This window comes from Bubalus kerabau, chromosome 23 (genome assembly GCF_029407905.1).
Source record: "Bubalus kerabau isolate K-KA32 ecotype Philippines breed swamp buffalo chromosome 23, PCC_UOA_SB_1v2, whole genome shotgun sequence".
In the NCBI taxonomy this organism is placed as follows: Eukaryota; Metazoa; Chordata; class Mammalia; order Artiodactyla; family Bovidae; genus Bubalus; species Bubalus kerabau.
The window spans coordinates 42,833,417-42,855,763 of NC_073646.1; the positions used below are offsets into that span (position 1 = coordinate 42,833,417).

A 22,347-nucleotide genomic window follows, 5' to 3' on the forward strand; every position below is an offset into this window, starting at 1 on the left:
CGGCCCCACGTGGCCGTGACCCTGCGGGGCCCTGTCCTTTTGCAGTGGAAGCCCACTTCAAGCACAAGCCCTAGCACGAGAAGGTCCCGGAGGCCCGAGGACTCTGGACTGCCCAGACGTGGCTGCAGGAGGCCGCGGCTAACGGGGCCTGAGCTTCAGCCATGAGCACCTGTGTCTCTGGAACCCCTTCGTGGGCTGGCCCACCCCCCATGGGACGCCCACAGCTCCCCCCACTGACCTCTGCCCGCCAGACCCCCATTCCTCTGAGGACCAGCCCCCAGCTGCCACTGCCCACCTGAGCGGGAATCCCCCCCCAGGTAGCTGGGCTGTGGGGACAGAGCCGGCCTGCATGCCCCCTCCCAACACGTATTTATTGAAACCCGCCATGTCTGTCCTGGGGGCCTGGGGGCCAGAGCGGCAGACGTGGACCCCATGCTCAGTGAGCTGACCCACACGGATGAGTGGGTCTGGGGGGTTGGGCCCCCATAGCAGGAGCCCCAGGGCCTCAGGCCTCAGGCCTGGCTGCCCCTGGGCGCCTGCCACGCCGGCTCAGGACTCCGCGCTGACCGTGACCCCCCGTCTCTGCCTGCCCTGTCTCTGACCCCTCAGAGGATGGAGCCTGGGCCGAGCTCACATCTGCAGCCCAGCATGCTGCCGGACAGTGGTAACCGCCCCAAGCCTCCCTGTGTGCCCGGGGGTGGGGGGGGGGGGGGCAGGGCCGTGGTGGAGCAGGACGTGTGTGGGGGTCACCGGCAGGTCATCTGGGTGCTGTCCTGTGTGGCCATGACATGCTCCCAGGGGACCTGGACCAGCTGCTGGGACCGAGAGGAGGGCACCAGGCCTAGGCCTGGCCTGTGGGCCCACAGCCAGGGACGGGGACAGGCGCCCTCCTGTGAGCCTGTCCGCCCTCGCACCTGCGCGAGCACCCACAGTGCAGACTCGTCACAAACCTGGGCCCTGGACAGGGGCTGCAGGGTCCAGCAGGCAGCACAAGCCCCCTTCACCGGGGCCACTGCCAGGGCTTGCCAGGTCAGGGGTCACCAAGATGGCTGGGCGAGGTGAGGACCGCTGTGAGGTCACCCAGGGCCAGAGCTCTGTCTCCCCAGACCCCTGGCGGCTCCTCCAGTCCAGGTCCCGGGGCGCCCAGGTCCTCAACTTCAGAGCAGGCAGGAGGGCTCTGCACACCTGTGTCTGTATGTGTGTACACCCACATGCTCTGCCAGAAAGCTCTAGAAAAGAACAGCTGCATGACCAGCCAGCAGGGAGAATTTCTCAGAAAAGGCAGAACCCACGTGGCGGTGCGGAGTCAGAGGCACGCAGCCCGCACGCAAGCATCACAGCATATCTTGCTCGGATGAGACCAGGGCTCAGGGCACCCAGCCCCACCGGCCGCTCACCTGTCCGCAGATTTAAGTACAACACTGTTTATACCTAAAACCATGACACTCTACCAACACTGGCCACTTGGTGCCACCCACCAAGGACACACTCCAGACAGAGCTGGAAAAACACTGGTCCCAGCGCCCGCGGGCCTCACGGGGCATCCAGGCCGCTTCTCCCCGCCCACACCCGGCCCCAGGAGCTCCCTCAGAAAGGACCACTGCTGCTGAGCCCAGTATAAAGGATTTATTTAAACTCAACAATGAACACAAACCTTTAAATTCCATTTTTACAGTAAATAAAATTGTGTACTGCGTTCCTTCCCATGCATGATCACCGGGTATTAATCTACAACTCTTATTATAATTGTGAAAAAATAAAGTGTTTCCCCTTTTGTAACCGTCCCGGGCATCTGGTGCAGCGTCGGTGAGGCACAGGCCTGCTCGTCCCGGGCCGCTCACCTGCATAAACCCGAGCCGTCAGGTCACGGCCTCCATCACCGGCCGATGGTAACGCCGCCCCACGAAGCTGGGGGTCCCGCAGCCTCCTGACGAGAGCCACTCTGGTGGCCGGGCGCTCGGCCGCCCAGCTGTCCCCAGGACACGGTGGCTGGGCCCCCCGCCCCGCCGAGCCCTCCCAAAGCAAACCAGACACGAGGGCCGGGAGGAGGCGCCGCAGGGCCTGCGCTTTATTGGGGTCATCAAGGTACACGGCCTGGCCCGGGCCCCCGCGCGCCCCGGCCCCGCCGAGTCTGCGGCTCCGCGGGCGTCAGTCGAGCTCGATGGGGCTGCTGTCGTCCTGGCTGTCCTCGCCCTCCTGCTCCGAGGAGCCCATGAGGCTGCTCAGGAGGTTCCCTGGAAGGGGCGCGCACCGTCAGCCCTGGCCCCACCCCGCCCCGCGGCCCCGCCCCGCCCCACGCCCTCCTCCCGCCCGCCCCGGGGGCCTGCGGGCCCCGCACGGCCACCAGCACAGGCCTGGAGGCACCGGGGACCCAGCAGCGGGTTCACTCAGGTTACCTCTCCAGTGCCGCAGGAGTAAAGATGTGAAGGTTCTAAAGCCACAGGCAACGACTAACCGCTGTCACCTGTGGGCCTTGTTGGGCCAGACACTTCTTACCTAATTTTTATCCAAAGAACCACTCCTCCGTTGATACAAGAACGAAGTTTATCAAGTGCCCGAACCCAACCCACACAAGGGAACAAGAAAGGGCATGTGGTGCCCCTGGGGTGAGCCCACCCCACGGCGGCACTCTGGGACCCGGGACAGGTTCTGCGGGAAAAGCAGGGCTGCAGACGAGGCCCGAGGCGAGGGAGGGCTGGACGTGGCCTCCGCGATAAGTGGCCATGGTGAGAGCCCAGGAAAGGGGAGCGGCCCCCTCCCGGCCACTGACACGCCACACAGACTCCACCTACAGGTCAAGTCCAATCTGTATCTAAGGGGAAACAGCTTCTCAAATGATCTGGGAGACCGGAGAGCTTTCCCCGCGGCAGCACCGTTTGAGGACGCTCACCCCAGCCTCCCTGCAGAGCCCCATGGGGCAGGCTGGCCTGCAATGGCCTATCGGGCAGGGGATGTGCCAAGGTCTCCCGGGCCTCGGCCCTGAGGCCCACGGCAGCTCCAGAGCAAAGGACAGGGGCTGTGGGCTCATGGAGAAGTAAGTGACTGCCTGTCTGTGAAGTTCCCCCCAAGGAAGCTAAGACAGGCTGCCTGGCCTGCATGTCCCCCGGGGACAGTGGCGGGGCCCAGCACATCTGGACTCTGTAAGCACGCTTTATCTACTCAAAAGTAAACCTAAAGCGTTAGTGATGTCAAAACCCAGGTCTGAGTGCAGGACTCTGCTGGCCCCTGCCCTGCTGGAGGGCAGGTCAACCAGAACTCGGGAGTCGAGACAGAGGCAGCAGGATGGCGGGGCAAGACAGGGAGAGGCCTGGCCCTGAGACGCAGCGTCCGGGCCTGCACCCGCCAGTGCCAAAGACACACACTCCCAGCACGCTCCAGGCTCCAGCAGAGAAATCCCAGAACCTCAGGGCTTCAATGGCGACAGTGCTGGACGAGGGCGCCGCCCGTCAAGTGCCAGAGCCACAGAGACACGAGGAAGGACCGACGCCCTTCACAGCAGCGACGCAAACCCACAAAGCGCCAGCAAACCAAGCCCAGCAGCGTGCTGAGACGCAGGCAGCACGCCCAAGTGGGGTCTGCTCCTGGGACGCAAGCGTGGCTCAACATGCGACAGTCAGTCAGCCGGACACAGCACGACAGACGGATCATCAGCTGACTCAGAGAAAGCGCTTCACAAAGTCAGCGCTCCTAAAAACACTAAGAAAGGAAACCGTCTCACACCGCGACGTGGTAAAAGCCATGTATGAACCCACAGCAAACACCACAGCGGTGACACTTGGAGCTCCTGCCCTGAAACCCAAGGACCGCTCCCGCCACGGCTCCCGCCACGGCTCCCGCCACGGCTCCCACACGGCTCCCGCCACGGCTCCCGCCACGGCTCCCACACGGCTCCCGCCACGGCTCCCGCCACGGCTCCCACACGGCTCCCGCCACGGCTCCCGCCACGGCTCCCACACGGCTCCCGCCACGGCTCCCACACGGCTCCCGCCACGGCTCCCGCCACGGCTCCCACACGGCTCCCACACGGCTCCCACACGGCGTGCTGCGCCTGAACACGACCGCACTGCACGGCCTGCAGCGTGTGCTCACACTAAAGCCCTACCTGATCTGCAGGGGCTGAACCCACGAAGAGTGGGCAGCTCTAAACTACACACCAGCTTTCGACTGCTCAGGGAATCAGCACCCCAACCTCCCCACACTGTCCAAGGGTCAGCTGCACTTGAAGTTCTAGCCAGAGCAATTAGGCAAGAAAATAAAAGGAATTACAAATTGAAAAGAAGTAAAATTATCTGTCTGCAAGTGGTATGTTTTACATGTAAAAATTTCCAAAGAGTATAAAATAAACAGAAACACTTCTATTTTCAATAGCATCAAAAGGAATAAAACAGTTAACTAGCTGAACCAAGGAGGTGCAAGATTTCACAATGAAGTGTGATACGTTTCTGAAACACACATAAGTGAAGACACGTCCCATGTTCCTAGACAAAAAGACTCAATATTGTTAAAATGTCAATACTACCTAAAGCTGGCAACAGACTGAATGAAATCTCAAATCCCCAAAATATTTTTTTGTGGAAATAAAAACCCATCCTAAATTTCACATGGACTCAAATAGCCAAAACAATCTACTTTCAAGGGACTCAAATACCCAGAACAATCTCGAACAAAACTAAAGCCTCGCACTTTTTCATTTAAAAACTTACTATAAAGCTACAGTCATCACGGTTGGGCTTCCCAGGTGGTGCTGGTGGTCAAGAACCTGCCTGCCAATGCAGGAGACGCAGGCTCGATCCCTGGGTCAGGAAGATCCCCTGGAGAAGGAAATGGCAAGCCACCCCAGTGTGCCTGCCTGGAGAATCCCACGGACAGAGGAGCCTGGCGGGTAAGAAACAGTCTACTGGTGCGCAGAGAAGCAGACACGATTTAGTAACTAAACAAATCAGTGTGGTCCGAACATAAAGACACGCCTCAACCAGTGGAACAGAGAACCCAGAAAGGAACCCTCAAGTATGTGGTAAAAGGTTTTTGACAAGCGGTATATGCCCACTTGATGGGGAAAGGACAGTTCTTCCAACATGTGGTGTTGGGAAAACTGGAAATCCACACACCAAACAAAGTCGGATGGTTACATACACAGACCACCAAATAAAAGACCCCTCAAATTGGATCAAGGACCCACACGGAGGCCTCAGCTAACAGAATTCTTACACCACAGGGCAAAAGCTTTGTGACACTGAACTTGGAGACGACACCAAAGGCACAAGCAACAAAGAGACGCAGACAGACAGGATGGAGATTTAACATCTGCATCAAACGCCATTCCAGGGGTTCACGCCCACGCGTGGCGGAAACCAACACCACACTGTGGAGCAGTCATCCTCCGATTAAGCGTTTAAAAAAGACGCTCCAGGGAGTAAAATGGCGGCGAGGCAGGGGAGGCAAGAACAGGGGGCAGAGGATTTTCAGGGCAGCACGACAGCAACGGTGTGTCCACGCCGCCGCACGCTTGTCCCAACTCACAGAACAGACACCAGCGACCCTGACACGCCCTGCCCTGGCGCTGAGGCCCCGTCAAGCAGGCGCGCCCTGACAGGTGTGCCCGCTGGAGGCGGGGAGGCTGCGCCGGGGGTGGCGGGGGCACTTGTGTGAAACCTTCCTACCTTCCTCTTAATCCTGCTTGGATGTAAAACTGCTTTAAAAAAAAAAGGTCTTAAAAAAAAAGCCAACCCACAGAATGGGAGAAGATAGCTGCAAATCACGTATCTGGTAAGGAATTAGTACTCAAAGCCAGGGAAACGACATGAACAGACCTTCACAAACGGCCGACAAGCACGCGGAAGAACCACGAGGCGCTCAGTCACTGAGGAGACACAGCCGCCCGGCAGCGCAGGCCCGGCGCCCACGCGCAGGACGCCGCTGCCAGCAAACAGCCGCAGCTGCTGGGGCACGCGGACGCGCAGCTCCCGGCCCCGCAGCCCCGCCGGCGGCCGTGCTGGGGGAGCAGCCGCCGTGGGAGGAGGGTGTGCGCTCAGCATCACACCGGCCCGGCAACTCTGCTTCTGGGGTCCCAGGAGCACCGAAAGCAAGACCTCACAGAGATGACTTGCACGCCCACATTCACAGCGGGCCAAGCGGAAGAACCCACGCACCTACTGACGAGTGGACAGATAAGCGAGACGCGGTCCACGCGTGACGGGACACACATCACCCTAGAGAGGAAGTGGGTCACGGCACCTGCCCAGCCTGCACAGGACACCCCGTGACTGCGCGAGGGAGGCCCCGGGCGGCGTCAGGCCCACAGGGCCCGGCAGGACGAGTGGGGCTCGGGCCGGGGCCAGAGTCTCGGCGTGGGACGGTGGCCAGGACCAGCCGCCCACCGCAGCCTCACGGCCCCCACGGCACGGCTGCGGTGGGCAACGGCACGTAACGTGCGCTTTACCGCAAGACACACCCGGCTTTGACTCTGCGGCCTACAGACAGGAGCCCAGGGGAGAGCATTCATCGGGGCAACAGGCCCTACAGCTCTGCTCGGGAGGTGGAGAGCGGGGGCCACCGGGCGGGGGCGGGGGGAGATGGGCCAGCAGCCCTCCTGCCAGCCCCGGACTTGCCCTGTGCTCTGAGCCGCACCCACGGGCCCCCCACCCACGAGCCCCCTCACCTAGCAAGCCTCCGTAGGATGACGTCTGCTTGGGCGGCACGCCGAAGAAGAGCTGTCCTATCCTGTCGAGGTACTGCAGGGGGCGGGCACTGAGCTGGTGCTGCGCCCAGAAGCTTCTCCCCCAGCCCCCCAGCTTCTCCCATTTCTCCCCCCTCCTCCCCCCACCCCCCCGATTCTACCCCCTTCTCCCCCCTCCTCCCACCACCCCCCAGCTTCTCCCCCCTCCTCCCCCCGCCCCCCAGGTTCTCCCCCTTTCTCCCCCCTCCTCCCACCACCCCCCAGCTTCTCCCCCGCCCCCCAGCTTCTCCCATTTCTCCCCCCTCCTCCCCCCGCCCCCCCGATTCTACCCCCTTCTCCCCCCTCCTCCCACCACCCCCCAGCTTCTCCCCCCTCCTCCCACCGCCCCCCAGCTTCTCCCCCTTTCTCCCCCCTCCTCCCACCACCCCCCAGCTTCTCCCCCGCCCCCCAGCTTCTCCCATTTCTCCCCCCTCCTCCCCCCGCCCCCCCGATTCTACCCCCTTCTCCCCCCCCACCACCCCCCAGCTTCTCCCCCCTCCTCCCACCGCCCCCCAGCTTCTCCCCCTTTCTCCCCCCTCCTCCCACCGCCCCCCAGCTTCTCCCCCGCCCCCCCCGCTTCTCCCCCTTCTCCCCTGCCCCCCAGCTTCGCCTCCTCCCCCCTTCTCCCCACCCCCCTCCCCGGCCCGCACCTCGTTGTACATGGGGTCCCGGCGCAGGGACGGCTGGTACTGCTCACACAGCACGGTGAACACTGTGAGCTTCCCCCTGGAACGGGAGGAGCCAGCACAGTGAGGCCGCGCGGGACCACAGGCATCGAGAGAGAAACCACACACCTCCACATACACTCCCACACGCCTCCACACACGTGCCTCGCACACCTCCAGTGCCTTCATACAACCACACGCCTCTACGCACACACCTCAACGCACACACTCACCCATCTACGGCCAGCAGCAGAAACCAGATGAAGTTGAGCAGGGGCTGCACGAAAGGAGGCCCGCTCTCAATGGACGGGTGCTTCTGTGTGTACGTCGTGAACACCACTGAGGCGCTGCTTTTGTTTTTTAAACAGAGAAACCTGGAAATAAGAAACATCGCAGTCAGTGGGTGCACCCAACCGCAGGAGGAGGAGATGGGGGCGCACGCCCCCGCCCCACCCACCTAAGGTGCCTGCCAGGCCCAGTGCAGGGAGCTGGGGTTGACAGCGTGCAGACTGACTCCAGAGGGCACCTAGCCAAGGTCAGCAGAGGCGGGCAGCAGCTCCCTGAGCCCGAGCGCCTGCCTGTCCTGCCGGTGAGCACACGGGCTGGATGCCGCCCAGCGTGGTCTCCTCCCTGTGGAGGACGTGTCTGCGGCCAGATTTCAGCGCAGCGTGGGCCCGCGACACAGCCAGATGGGCAGGGAAGGGAGGAGGCCGGAGGGGACATCGGCACCACGCGCAAAGCTGGGGCCAGGTTGCTCTGGATGGTGAACGAGTTCTGTTCTCGGAGTCACAGACTCAGCATCAAGTGGTGCTGGTGGGGCTCCGAAGCTCCCTGTCCCCCAACTCACGAGACACAGCCTGGCCCGAGGCCTGGCCGCCACATCTAAGTCCTCTCTGGGAAGGTTAGTCTCATTCTCAACAGTGGTGTATCTGCTGGGGGGAGAGGCCGGGCTCCAGTCACCTCACGTGAGCTCCCCACGGTGCTCACACCTCCAGCAAATCTGCTATACCACAATGTTCTTAAAATAAATTGTCCAGAAAACACAAAAGAGAAGACTCAACTGGGGCAAAAGAGCAGAGACACAGAGCTGGGAGGGAAGCTGGCAGGTGACACCGCATCACTGTGTCTGGACACACGAAACATCTGGGAAGACAAGCTGCCTTTGAACAAAACCCATGTCATACAGACACTTCACATCCCAGAGTGGAGCTGAAAATTCAGTAAATATGTGTGTCCCACCAAAAGAGTAACTCCTTCCCAACCAGACGTGATGGATAAATGGGAAAACAAAATCGATGGAAAAAAAAAAACAACTTAAAGCATAAAAAGTGCTTCTACAGCCAAGAGAAACATCACATGTTGACCTAAGAAAGGGCAGGTCTGGAGTCCCCGGAGGTCAGCGGCAACGTCACGCTCGGGGATGTGAGCTGTGTGTGGGATGCCAAGTGACTTCAGACCTGTCCTTGCGTGAGGTTCGGCCAGAGGCCGGCCTGGGACCCCGGGAGACCACACACGAGGAGGGGATGGCAGGCGGGTACCTACTGGAGGACGGCCTGGGCCACGAACATGTCCACCTCGCTGCGGAAGCCGCGGGCCGTGGAGTACTCCACCAGCATGTTGGCGCAGCCCTCGCCGTCGCTCGAGTGCAGGAAGTGGTACCGCGACTCGCAGTAGTTCTGTTCTGCGGACAGGGCGCGGGGGGCGGCCGTGAGCGTGCTGTGCGCACAGCGCCCCGGCCCGCCAGCACACTCCACCTGGGCGGTGGACCCAGCGGAGGCCAGACTGTCCCCCGCGCCGCGGGGACAGCTGGGAGCGAGTCAGGGAGGCAGAACCCGAGGCCCCCGGGAGTGCAGCACGCGGGATGGAGCGCAGGGGCTCTCTGCCCACACCTGCCATCCTGACGAGGACGCAGGACCGGACGCGGGCTCTTTGGGGACCAGCCGTCCTCTGCTGCTCGGCTCTTTTGAGCCTCTGCCTCTACACTGGCTACTACCCTCTGGGTGGGTAACCCCAGTCCCAACCTGCCCAGTTTCAGTAGAGGACTGGAGGTGTGAAGGGGCCCCCTGATACACAGGCCCCTCATTCCCCCAACCCACCTTCCAGCCAATGGCTCCCACCCAGAGCCACTCAGCTCCTACCCGACTCTGCGATGTCTGACGCTCCTGTCTACCGTCACAGCCAGGGGTGCTGATGGCACCCAACCCCAACCCCAGACCACCCAGCAGCTACAGAGCTGGCGGGACGCCCAGGGTCAGCGGCACAGAGGCCGAGACCCAGCTACAGGGCACGGACCCTAGGTCCTGCTCACACGCCACACTGGGCCCCTCTCCTCCAGGGGAGGCTCCACGGCTTCGGGTTAAGCCTTCTCCACCTTCCAGCAATTCCCCAGCCCAGCCCAGCCCCAGGTCACAGCCAGCTCCTGGCCACCTCCAACACAGAGCTAGTTCCGGGGTCTCCTCAGTCTCCTCTCCCCCCAACCCCAAGAGGTTTCACAGCCTCCAGGTGAGAGGAGAAACCTGGCAAGTCTCCAGGGCCGTCCAGCCCCGGGCAGGCAGCTGCACAAGACCTTGGGGGGCCAGGGCTCCTACTGCCCTTGCACAGGACGTCGGTCCTGCCGCACACCCCCCCGGAGGCTGCCCATCGCAGAGGAGGGGACTGCAAACACCCCTCAGCATAGCCTCCCATGTACGCAGAGTCCTGCCAACCTCACCCACTGTCTGTGCCTAAGACCCTTAAAATGCCCAGATCTTCAACTTCAAATCTTTAATATACGCGTACCAGAGCTACACAGCTCCTAACCTCAGCAAGGCCTCTGCACGGGCGCCGGCCGCACAAACCGGGCTCCGCAGACTCGGGCAGGCCGGACACGCAGGCGGACGATGCAGCGCAGAGGGGCCTCCGGGCCCAGCCAACCTGTGGGCACAGCCCGGCCCGCGTGTCCAGAGCAAAGTGGCCTCTAGCCGAAGTCTTCTGAACCGCCACAGGCGGGGGCGGACAAGGCCGCCCGTCGGTGCGGTGCGACGGCCCCTGCCCGCGGCCGCCACGCGTCCACCCGGCCCCGAGGACGGCAGCCGTGCTCACGGTCGGCGACGCCCCGCCCGCAGTCGCCCGTTTAGAAGAGAGCGGTGGGTGCGGATGGGCCAGCGGATGCAGAGCTCAGCGCCCGCGGCCTCGCGGCCGCCACCCAAGCACACCTACCTACCTTTCCACAGGGTGAGGGCCAGCAGCTGGTGGAGCCGGGGGTGGCCCAGCTTCCCTGACCCGCCGCTGGACCACTTGAGGGCTCGGGACACGAACGCCACTCGCTCCGGGGAGTTGGGGTCCATCAGGCTGAACAGCTTGGCCAGACTTTCTGCAAACGACAGCACACAGGCCTGACCCGGAGGCACGCGCGCCGCTTCGGCTCTGTACCGGGCGTCTCCAAGAAGTGAAAACCCGCCACTTCCGGGTGCAAAAGCAAAGCAGCGCAGGCACTGTGGTGGGGCCCTGGGGCCGCCCGCCCGGCCTCACCAGGCGCCTCCCCAGCGGGGCCCGCGAGCAGCGCTGGCGGGCGGGAAACGGGCGGCGGATACCCTGCGCCCTCCGCGGGGTCCGTGCAGGCGTGAGTTTATGAGCACGTGAACGCGTGCGTGCAGATGTGAGTGCGTGCGTGCGTGCGCGATAGGGCTCGCGCCGCCTCACCCAGCAGCTCGTCGGCCACCTCGACCTCTGCCTTCTCCAGCGACTCCAGGACGAGCATGGACAGGTCAGCGGCGCTGTTTTGCTGTGAAACGTTAGGGAGGCTGGTCAGTGGGAGGAGAGGCTCCTGCCAGTTTTCAGAAGGCGGGGAGGCTGGCCGGTGGCTCTGGATGCCAGTTAAAAACCAGTGACCGACCGCACCTAAGAAAGAGTTCCGAGCACCGAGGCGGGACACGGGCATGCTAGGGCCGCCCACCAGACCTCTCCCTGGACTCTCCGTGCTGACGGCTCACCTGGCCGTGGCTGAAGAACAGCAGGGCTCCGGAGCACATGAGTTCGCGGGCCTCAGCGTGCTTGCTCTGGGCCATGTACCTGCGGGAGAGAGGGCGGGGCCGTCAGGTCCCACCACACAGGCCCGCTAAGCTCGGCCACCCCCAACCCCCGTCTGGTGACAGCGTGCGGGCACCGTCTCCGACCACAGCAGCGCCTCCCTGGAGCAGGGCAGGGGGCTCAGCAGAGGGACCAGAGAGGGGCTGGGGGCCACTTCCAGCTGCAAGCACACGTCTGACCGTGGCAAAAGGCAGGGAGAACCGTCCCCTCCACCCTGAGTGCTTTCCACCGGGAACACATCTCACTGGGGACAGGAGTTGGGAAAAGCTGGCTTCCCAACTGCAGATGGACAGGAACCTGATGGGCAACAAGGTGCACACAGAATAGAAAGGATGCTTCCTCCACAACAAGCGAGACAGAAATCCAGGGTGGCAGGGTGACCCACCCGAGGCCTGAGCCAAGCACAGGACACCAGGTCCACTGGCCACATGTTCCTCTCAGGGACAAACAGGCACGAAACCCGCCCAGCCGGTCAGACCTGCGTCCCAGCCCACACAAGCCGAGTCAGAGATGTGAGAGGTGTGCGGCCAGCAGGCACGCAGGAGAGGAGACACGGGAGCCCGGCTGCCCTCCGGCTCAGGCCGGGACCAACCATGGAAAAGGGCTTTTATGCACCCGGCTCGGGAGCAGCAGCCTCAGCCTCAGCGCACAGGGTGAGACCAGGAGGAGAAACCCACAGCCGGAGAAGCACCCAGGGCACCTGCGGGTGTGGGCCGGGCATGGACACGACAAAGGGCTTCTGGAAAAACAGGCCCTTGCATGGCCATGGCACAGACGGTCACACAGCGGGCTCTGCTTCAGGGACACGACAGGCTCCGGATCCTCCCCCTGAAGCACAGCTAGAGATAAGCACCTAAAAAGCCAGGGAGGGACGGGAGGCCCAAGAGGCAGACAGGCAGCTCTGGTTTCCAGTGACCACAGCCACACAGTCCTGGGCAGCCCTGCCCGCGGGAGAACAGCCAGCCCCTTGGGTCTGGAGCCGCCTGCTGCTGGAAACCCCACAGCAGTGACAGGTGCCCCAAAGCCTGACATGCTTTCTGGACGCCGCAGAGGGACGCGTCTGACCCCCTCCTGTCCCGGCAGAGAGAAGGCTGAAGAGACAAAGGAGTGCCCATGGCACCTGGGACAGAGCTTGACCTTCCTTGGAACCAGCAGCTCCTGCCCTCCTCATGCAGCACACACCCTGTAAATCCAACCCAATTCCTCTTCCTCTCCTCAAGCTGCTGGGGGACACAGTGTAAGTGAATTAAAATAGCACAGATTGGTGAATTTATCCAACAGGTGAATGGATACGACGTGGCCCACCCATACAACGGAATACCGCCCAACAGTAATTAACTAGTGACACGTGTAGGGGTGAATCTTCAAATGATCATGCTAAAGAAATGTGAAAAGTCAGATAAAAAGAGGACATACTATATAATGCTACTTACATAAAATTCCAGAGAATGCAAACCCATGTTTTATAACAGAAATCAGTGGATGCCTGGGGGCAAGGGGTGAAAAATTCATTATAAAGGCAGAAGAGAAAGCTTTGGGGCATGAAGGGTATTTTCAGTACTTTGGTGATAATTTCTTGGGTGAATACATATATCAAAACCCATCAAATTGTACGTGTATGTAAATGCTTAAAAGCACTTATAAAAAGACATTAGAAGAGTGAAACTGACTTCTTTGGAAGCTGCCAGCCACGCAGAGCTCTAAGCAGGGCTGCAACTGCAGGTCTGAGCGTGGATGGCGCCCCGCAGGCCACCTCAGCTGGGCCCTCGGGATGCCCACCAACGCCACCCTGCTTGGGTCCACAGCTGACCATTCATTTCTCAGGAGTCCTGAACACGTGTAGGAGCCCTCAAAGACCAAAGAGGAAGCCAAGACTTGGAGAAGAGGTTCAGCAAGTTGTCCTGGGTTACAGGTCACTGAGCAGAGGGGAAATGTGAATCCGAGTCAAGGCAGGGCTGGTGGTCACCACAAAGCAAACTCTGGGGACAGGGAGGCCTCTTCAAAGCTAATCAACAATCACGTTCCTGGTACAGCAGTGACTGGAGAACTGGCTCAAAACAAGGAACACTGTGTTTATTTTTGGGACGATCCCGTTTTGCTGATTAATCACTGGAGCAAATATTTATATACAAATCCCTGAGAGCAGCGAGCACCAGGGAGTCTCAAGGCTACAAAGCTCCCATCCTACAGATCTGATTGGCTGAGCTCCGGGCAGGCCCCGCGTTACAGACTTTAAACCTGCTTACACCTTTGGCTCATCCCCTGAAGGACAATTAACTCCCTCCTACCTGGTCCTCTGGGCCACCGAGCCCAAACACGACCTGAGGCAGGCACACTCGCACTGCGTCCCAACCAACCTACAACCCAAACAAAAAGTACTACCAGAGTTTCCAAGACACTGATTCAACTTGCTGTTAAAAGAAAAAATTTGTATCTAGGCCTAAATGCTGTAAGGCAGACCTGACTGCCCATAAACATCACAGCAAAATATTTGCCGTCCTGCGACACTTTAGAGGAAAAAAAAAAACAACAAACATTCCGCAGAACAGATTAAATCCTCTAAAATTATTTTAAATGCTAACAAATGGCCCAAATGTTTTCTGGCAAGAAACCTGAAGGCTAATTGCATTTGTGTAATATGCAGGAACGCCTGACACACGCAGGAACAACTAAGAAATCACAGCAGCAGCCGCAGTGACAGCAGAAACGGCGAGATGCGCTGCAGTCCAGAACAAAACCGAGCTAGGCAGCGCCCGCACAGCTCCCGAGGCCGCACTAAAACCGCCATCGTCTTCAATCCAATACATCCGAGCGGCGCTTCACCGTGCGATCAGCAGTTCCTGAAGTTACCTGACCTTTTCTCTGCGCTGTCTTTGAAGGCCGAGTTTTTACACTCACAGCCCATCCTGAGGGACTCAGCCCAGAAGCTCAACTGCCGCACGTGGCCAGCGAGCCGCACAGGCACAACCGGCTTTATGAAAACAGCCGGCTTAGTAACAAGGTGAGCAAGGGCGACACAGCCAGAGGAGAAATGTGTTTACAGCCTCGCGGCCGGACCCGGGGGCAGCAGAATCGTGGGACTCGGAGCGAAGGTTTCAAGCTCAACGGCGCTCAGGGCGGGGGAGGGGGAGAGCGGCCGGGCCAGGGTCCGGAACCCGGGCCGTCTGCATTCTCGGTCGCGGTTTCGGGTTGGGTCTGGGGTCTCGGCCGGGGCTTTGGGTCGGAGCACGGGTCGGGGGGGGTCCAGTCTCGGGCGGGGCTCTGAGCCGGGCTCTGGAATCCGCGGGCCCGGGCCCGGCCTGGGGCCCCGGGGGTGGGTGAGGGGCCGCGGCGTCGCTCCCAGGCTGCGGCCCGCCCCCGGCCGCCTCGCCGCCGCCCGCTCCCACCGCGCAGGCGACGGGCAGCGGCGCGAGCCAATGGCTGCGCGGGGCGGCGCGGCGCGGCCAATGGGGGGCGGCCGGGGGCGGGGCGCCGGGCTCCGCGGCCGGGCGGAAAGCCCTGGAAGGCGGAGGCCGCGGCGCAGCGACTACCTGAAGAAGAGGGTCCGGTACATCTGGTGCGCCTCGTAGTAGTCGCCCTTCTCGACGCTGGCCCGCAGCTTGCCTTCCACGCGCTGGACGCCGCCGCGGTTGCGGGCGCCGTTCCGGGCGCTCTCCTGCTCGGCCATCGCCGCCGCCGCCATCGGGCCGGCGCTCCGCGCAGGGCTGACGCTGTCGCAGGCGCGGTCGGCAGCGCCTCTCGGCTTCCGTCCCGGCGGCCTCCGGATGCCCTCTACGGTGGCCCGCGAGGAGCCGCGCGCTGCCGGGGAGGCGGGGCGCGGGCGGGCACGTGATCGCGGGGCGGGGCGCGGGGACGACGGGGGGCCGCGGGCGACGCCGCGGGGCGGGGCGGGGCCACAATGGCGGCGGCCGAGGCGCCGCATGCGCCGTCCGTCCGCGAGTGCGCCGGGAGGGCGCGCCCCGCAGTGACTGCGGCCGCCGAGACACTGAGGCTTTCCGGGGAAGACCGTGCTCCCAGCCCTTCGCCGGGGTGCCGGCGGCTCGGAGTCCGGGGACAGCGCTCGGCCCCGCCGCTGACTGCTCGCGGGTGGTCCGTGGGAAACGCGGAGACACGTCTGCGCCTAGGGCGCGCGCGGCGAGGACCGCACGGCCGCCAGGGGGACGCGCACGGCGGGGGCGCGCGCGCGCCGCGAGGCTCGCTGCCCTTAGACCCCGGCCCGAAAGGGTCGGAGGAGGGGTCGCTCAACGCGCTGTGTCTCCCTCATCGCCCCGGGCAGAGACGAAGCAGGTAGAGTAAAGAAACATACTGTTTATTATTCATTTGAAATGTCACATGCACTTTTAAAAATTAAAACTCTTTATTTAAACATTTCGGTAGCGTCTTACCAATTTGGTGGCAGCAAAGAAGCTCTACCAAAGACAAGTATGTTGAAAAGCATTTACAAAAATACATTGCACAAAGTCCTGTCTCGCATCTTTAAAAATAAATATTCAAAATATTTCCACCCCGTCTCCCAAATTTAGCTTTATATAGGAAATTTTGATCTATATATTTATCCTGTAATATATGAAACGTGTATACATTTTATCCAACTTAACTGCATAGGCATCAATTTCAATTCTAACAAGAGTGAAAAAAATGCTAGTTTAAGTAGTTTTGTATATTTGAGGACTGTTGTGCAATATACATAAAACTCTTCAGAAAACCAGTCAGCACCATCATTTTCTTTTTCTGAAAATACATTTATGGTACACCAAAAAACTGTCTTAACCCAATAAAACTTAAATAATTTTTAAGGTAAAACATCTGTAACTTTAAGTGCCTTGCAGATACCTCATTTATAAAGTCTGCTCAGTAAAATAGTCTAAATATTAAATATTAATTATAACCAAAACAAAGAGAATGGCCAAGTCGTAACAAAAGGCAAATCCAGCCATACAAAGTGCTGCTGTAAGGAGACATCGCCAAATGTCCTGGTTTCATGAATTTGCCACATGGGACAATCTCCTTTAATAACCGTAAGTGGAATAAAAACATAAGCCTCTGAAAGACAGAGCATGTTAGTGTTCGCTTTTCAGCAAAATTCAAGACAAAACCTGAAAATACCCAAAAGATTGGATTTCTTGGTTCCTATTCATAGTGTGAAGTGAAACTGCAGGGAGAATCCGATGGGATGAGCCCAGTGGAGACCTGAGAACTCTATTTACATGTTTGTATAGATCCAGACCATCCCCTCTCGAATCAGACACACTTCAAACCTGCAACAAAGGGAAACTCTCCAGGGTTCCTGAATGGATGATGGAAAATCCTTCTCAGTGGTGGGAGCATGCTAAGCAGGAAACCCCATTTTCATTACTTCTGCACCTGGTGATATTAAAGAACCACTTATGCCAACAGAGGAGCTGCTCACCCTAAAGGAAGGGAGTTCAGCTCTCAGCTTTGGTGACACCGTTCTTCCCTGAAAGACGTGTGCTGGGTTGAACACATATCTGCTCCCAAAGGCCCTTTCAAGGGGCTGGTGAAGGCTGCTGTCAAGGCTTCAAGAACACGCCAAACTTTTTAACTTCCTTTGCTTTGTTCCTGATGTCAAGCAAATAGTTTTATGTTCAAAATCAAAGCCCCCCCCCCCCCCCAAAATAAGTGTCTGTGTGAACCATACATTCAGATGAATCTCCAGAGGCCACCTGCAGCTGGCAGGTCTCTGAGCCCGAGAGCCAGCGTGCAGTGTCTCCCGGGGACGGAGCAGCGAGCTGGGAGTGGCTGGGCAGCACGCATCACTCCACCCGTGTCCTGCCGGCGGTCGGCGTGTGTATTTCAGGGGTGACTTAATGCTGTACTCTGCCTGAGTCCATGAAGGATTCCAGTGTTCCAGGCTGTCCAGTATATACAAAATGTACAAGAATAGTGAGTCATCTCTTTACTCAATAGGCTCTCCATGAACTCTGAACCGGTAAAGACATGTGTATTCAGGATGGCCCCAGTTAGAAAAAATCCGAAGTTCCACTATTTGGAAAGCTCTTTCCGGTTTTTTCTGTAATTGAGAGGAAAAGAAAAAAATCACACATTTCATATTAATATGCCCAAGCCCTACCACTTCCCCAGCTATGAGACTTGAGATTAAGTAGCCAAGTTGGAGATTAAAGCTTTTAACATGAAATACATCATTACAGGACACAAAGTTCAGGTCATCACGTATGACACATTTATGCAGAACAAGTTACATACTAAAAAGGCTCACTCAGGAACAGAGAAGCTAGGAAGCTCGGGTCCACTTTGTCAGAGGCCGGCCCTCACGCCCTGTAGGCAGTTCTGTAAGTACCTGTGGGTCCCGAGGCTGGGACTGTGGCAAGGGACCCCGGAATGTGCAGGACACACAAGGTCTTACCGGGGCCACGAACATCTGGAGTGATTCCCCTTCCTGATCGTAGGTGAACCGTCCCAGGAGCTGCCCTTCTTCCTGATACTCGTTTTCTAACCCCTGAAACAGAACCATCTAGTCACTAAATAAAGGGAAAAGACAATGTAATGGGGTGGGGTGGGGGCTGGGGATGACGCTTCCATTAAAGCAGGGAGAAGGCCCTCCCAGGAAGTCCTGCTGTGTGCTGGGCATTTTGTTATGGGCTTCTCACAGACCACAAAGCCTGTGAAGCAGGCAGTACTTTCCCGTTACAAAGATCAGGAAAACTCAGGCTGGGAGAGGGCAACACCCACGTGGCCCACTGTTGCCCTCCATACTCCAAAGTGGACCCCAGGGCACCTGATGAGCATGGGAAAGGAGAGAAGGCCAGCAGAGTGAGGTCGACTCACTGCCAGGAAGAGGACGGTGGGTGCCAGGGCTGAGGGGCGGGAGCCGGTGTCTGTGGAGACCGTGTCCGTTTGGGAAGATGAGGGAGCTCTGGGGAGGGTGGTGGTGATGGCTTTCCATGGGATGAATGTGCCTGATACCCCTGAACTGCACACTCAGAGATGGTGACGATGCTAAGTTTACGTTCTGTGTATTTTACCACAATAAAAAAGTAACCAGTAGGAAACAAGTGACTATTAGATGTCTGGTTCATAAAAGAAAAAAGGACTTTCTAGGTGTAAAAATGCCATGGAAGAAATTACAGGTGATGAGCAGGTGTGACTAAATATGGAATTAAGACTGGACAGTAGGAAGTGTATCTGTAACAGAACGACTCAGGATCAATGTTTTCATATTAAAAAGCTAAAATATTCATAAGGAAACCAAGATACCCAAAGATAAATGAATAAAGACAAAACTAGACTCTACAAAAAAGGAAACATGCATGTGCAATACAGTCATGAAGATTAAAATAAGAACCACAGGGTTAGTGCAGATTTAAAAAAAAGACTTAGAAAGGGAGCCGAGACGAGGGATGCCTCACGCTGACAGCACGTGCGGTCCGGTGAGTCGAAGGCCCCTCGTGCCCCCGAAACACCCCGCTGCCCTAGTGTCCTTCTGGGGAGTCACTGAAGAAGGAAGACAACTGTGGGGAGGCGGGCACGTGGACGGGCACTCGGGGGAAGCGGCCCAGTGTGCACGGGCAGGAGGCGATGCTCCAGCGTACCCAGGCGTCAGATGCTCTAAAACGGCACACTGGCGCTCGCCCACGGACACATTCTTGGGGTCGACGTGCTTTTTTAGGGCAGGAAGTGAAATTTTATGAATGGTGTTGCCTCAAACTGTGCATTTTTTTTTGCCAAGCTACACAGCTTGTGGGATCTTAGTTCCCAACTGGGGCCTGGGCCCGGCAGTGGAGGCAGAGCCTCCCGCTGGACGGCGGGGAGCGCCCTCAGCTGTGGTGCTCAGGGGAAGCGCCAGTGTTCACGGTGGCGTCCGGGGCGCGGGGACCCGGGTGTCCTTTCCCCAGCACCCTCGCCGTGTCCTCACCGCAGTCAGAACACACTGCACAGCTGAGCGACGAGAGGCGAGTCCTCCCGCAGCCTCCCTCCCTGGAAAAGTCTGGGAACGTCTCCCTCCATGTTTACTGGATACTCAGAGGTCAGCGGGCAGAGGGGAGGACCAAGGGCCGACGCTGGTAGTGTACTCGCGTCACAGCCTTCTCGGGGCTCATGTCTGGGAGATTCCCAGACGGCTGAGACGGGGTCTCTGGGTTTGGGTGCACTCACGTAAACCGCAAAGTCCTTGGGGGCGCTGGTGATGCTGCCCGTGGGTGATAGTGTCTTTGGTATGTGCTCCAGGGTGAAGGCGGTCGGGCGGATCGTCATTGACAGCCTCACCACCAGGTACCCCTGGGAGCCTCTGAACGCCCAGCAGTTCCCTGGGTAGATGTCAGGCTGCGGAGAGGCAACACTCACACTTAATGCTGAACAAGCTCCTGCCACTTGAAACAGGAGCGGTGAGAGAAGACGGGCTAATACTGAAAAAACAAACCACGCAATGTTTGCTGGTAAGAAGTGGTCATGAGTAAGATTAGAAATAGGAAGTGAGGAAAGGCATCTGTGACTTCACCCCGAAGGGCCACGTGTGCAGCGCGAGGTGAGCGCCCGGTCAGGTGAGCCCGTGGGAACGGGCGGCACACGGCGCTGCGAGCGCCTCGGATGCAGGGAGACCCTGTTCCCAGAGCAACAAGAAAAGCACAATTCAAGCGACACCTGTCACCACCTCTCACCTCGCAGACAGATCATAACCCCCACCAGACAAAACCCGCTCTGTGCTGGGGGTGCACGCCCCGCATGCCGAGCCCAGAGCAGCAGGATGCAGCCCCTGGCATTCGCAGAGCGCGCACGCAGCCACACTCTGGCTGAACGGGGAGCCCACGTTCACGCCCTGTGTGTGGACACAGCCCCAGACAACAGAGGTGGAGCACTCCCCGCGAGAGAGGGCTTGTACTGCGGTGGAGGACCCTGCAGCCCTCACCCGGGACCACCTCCCACCCACCCCAGCACCCCGTGTGCATCTCCGCCTCTCCAAGCGCACCAGCCGACCACCCTGCGCCTGGGGCTCCGGGTCCCCGGCAGGGTCCTTTCCGCCTGCAGAGAGGCCAGGCTCCCCAGGGGCAAGCCAGGCTGTGTCCTCTCAGACAGGCCTGGCTCTGAGCCATAGGGGACACCCCCGAGACTGTAAAGCCCAGCACAGGATGGCACGGGCAGCCTCGCCTGCGGCAAGCCCAGAAACAAGCAGAGCCAGCAGAGGCATCAGGAATCGCCTCTGAGTGAGCGGGGATGATGGGGACCGTGAGGTGTGGGACTCTGCTCCTGGGTCTGGGGCCGCTGCATGAGGCACACCCTGGACTGTGGACTCGGGACTTGCACGCTCCGGCCTGCAACTCTGTGGAAGCAGAACGCGCACACCCCCAGACGGTCACAGTGGCACCACACCTGCTCAAGGCCAGGACACGCACGTGCGGCCCGGACGCCTGCTCACCTGGATGGCCACGCGGGGCGACTGGGAGAAGTACCAGAGCGGCACGCCGAACAGGCTGATGAGCGCGGTCTTGGTCTCGTACGTCTCGGAGCAGCGGGTACTCAAGACGCTCCCCCCTGCGGCAGAGCACAGATGCGACTCAGCGCCTCATCCTACTGTTTCGGAAGCAGCATCACTCCCACCTTAGGGGTCTGTTTGTAATGTTCTAAAAATTCTCACGTTTCTAGTCCTGTAAATAATCTTACATGAAAAGCAGCTCCAATCTTACTTTTTTAATATTTACTTGACTGATGGGGTCTAGTTGCAGCACTGGGGAGGTTCATTCACGGCTGTGCTTGGCCCTCTAGCTGTGGCGTGCAGGCTCCAGAGCACAGGCTTAGTAGCTGCAGCGCTCAGGCTTAGCTGCTCTGCAGCACGTGGGATCGTCCCAGACCAGGGATCGAACTGTGTCCCCTGCACTGCAAGGTGAATTGTTAACTACTGGACCACCAGGGAAGCCCCTCCATTCTTAATTTTACTTTTTCCAAATTCAGAGTCAACAGTTCAGAAATGTTTTAGGACACACAGTCCTAATGCCAAAAAGACACTGGGCTCCTGGCCTGCCACCATGGGTGCGGTGACTCTGAGTGAATTTTTGTTCTCATTTTAAAATAAAGAATAATGAATCTAACCAGGCATCAGCGTTACCTGACAGGGGCGTTTTCAGATGGCCTACTTATTGCTGGGGTAATGTGACGTGTCTGCTAACAGGACAGGATTTCTATTTGGAAATAAACAAAAATGTTCTGGAAGTAGATAATGGTAACTGTTATAACATGGTAAGTATACTAAAAGCCACCCAGCTGTACACTTGAAAATGGTGAGGTCTGTTACATGAATTATATCTCAATAATTATAATAAAAGTGTTAAAAAAAAAAAAGTCCAATTTGCCTCTCAATAGGAGATGGGATAGGATGTTGGTGCCAAAGCAGGTCAAAACACGTTGGTGTGGGAAGAAACATCAACTAAAATAAACTAAAAAGAAAACAAGTGCGTGATTAATAAATCCAAGCAGTCCCGAGCAGTCTGTCCGCTAGGAGCCAGCGGCGCCTCCGCTGGATGCACACGACCATGCTGGGGACACCAGCAGACATAGCCCCGGCCCCTCTTGGGGCTCCTCACCTAATGGGAGAAGCGTGCATGGGAAAGAATTTTAAACAAGAAAATAACGTGATTTTGATCTAGCTATCAGCCGGTCCAAACTTCTGAATTCTTTTTAAAATATCTTATTCTCTGTCTAAAAAAGTGTCTCCTTAAATACAGTGACTCAGTTTTTTCACTTAGGAAGAGCCAATAAATGCTTTGTTCAGTAACAGAACGTTCAGTTCAGCCTTCTCGGGATGATGAGAATTCTGAATCAGTGGCATACCGACCTGTGAGCACTTACACCTCTAAGAAAACATGGCAACTATTGGTCCCATCGAACTGGTAAAAATCATGTGATGTCTCAGTTGTCAAAGTTTCCTCA

The 22,347-nt window shown here is 58.6% G+C and overlaps 3 protein-coding genes across 15 annotated transcripts in view; 1 reads left to right on the forward strand and 2 right to left on the reverse strand.

Moving 5' to 3' along the window:
• The window catches only part of ADAP1 (ArfGAP with dual PH domains 1), a 35,099-nt gene extending 33,395 nt beyond the window's left edge, over positions 1 to 1,704 (forward strand). For all 3 annotated transcript variants that reach the window (XM_055562369.1, XM_055562370.1, XM_055562371.1), the window contains exon 11: positions 46 to 1,704. In XM_055562369.1, coding sequence (XP_055418344.1) covers positions 46 to 74 — 29 coding nt within the window. In that variant the 3' untranslated portion in view covers positions 75 to 1,704. The remainder of the gene's footprint in view (positions 1 to 45) is intronic.
• Positions 1,612 to 15,385, reverse strand: GET4 (guided entry of tail-anchored proteins factor 4). The gene is made up of 9 exons (XM_055562368.1): positions 14,979 to 15,385; positions 11,352 to 11,430; positions 11,062 to 11,143; positions 10,583 to 10,732; positions 8,923 to 9,061; positions 7,614 to 7,754; positions 7,366 to 7,441; positions 6,659 to 6,731; positions 1,612 to 2,234 (listed from the first exon to the last, which is right to left on the reverse strand). Exons 1-9 carry the CDS (start codon positions 15,368 to 15,370, stop codon positions 2,149 to 2,151), a joined length of 1,218 nt encoding a protein of 405 aa, XP_055418343.1. The 5' UTR covers positions 15,371 to 15,385; the 3' UTR covers positions 1,612 to 2,148.
• A 355-nt stretch (positions 15,386 to 15,740) lies between these two features.
• The window catches only part of SUN1 (Sad1 and UNC84 domain containing 1), a 44,808-nt gene continuing 38,201 nt past the window's right edge, over positions 15,741 to 22,347 (reverse strand). For all 11 annotated transcript variants that reach the window (XM_055562366.1, XM_055562365.1, XM_055562364.1 and 8 more), the window contains 4 exons: positions 20,840 to 20,955; positions 19,582 to 19,749; positions 17,834 to 17,926; positions 15,741 to 17,479 (listed from right to left, as the gene is read on the reverse strand). In XM_055562366.1, the coding sequence (XP_055418341.1) occupies positions 17,366 to 17,479; positions 17,834 to 17,926; positions 19,582 to 19,749; positions 20,840 to 20,955 (491 nt within the window). In that variant the 3' untranslated portion in view covers positions 15,741 to 17,365. The remainder of the gene's footprint in view (positions 17,480 to 17,833; positions 17,927 to 19,581; positions 19,750 to 20,839; positions 20,956 to 22,347) is intronic.

Bases quoted from the DNA above. Each gene is read 5' to 3' on its own strand.
- GET4 (XM_055562368.1), bottom strand. From the start codon at position 15,370: ATGCGGCGCCTCGGCCGCCGCCATTGTGGCCCCGCCCCGCCCCGCGGC. The intron at 9,062-10,582 runs GTAGGTAGGTGT...CCCTGTCCGCAG, and splicing joins GGCCCTCACCCTGTGGAAAG to AACAGAACTACTGCGAGTCG. The intron at 7,442-7,613 runs GTGAGTGTGTGC...CTCCCGTTCCAG, and splicing joins CTGCTGCTGGCCGTAGATGG to GGGGAAGCTCACAGTGTTCA.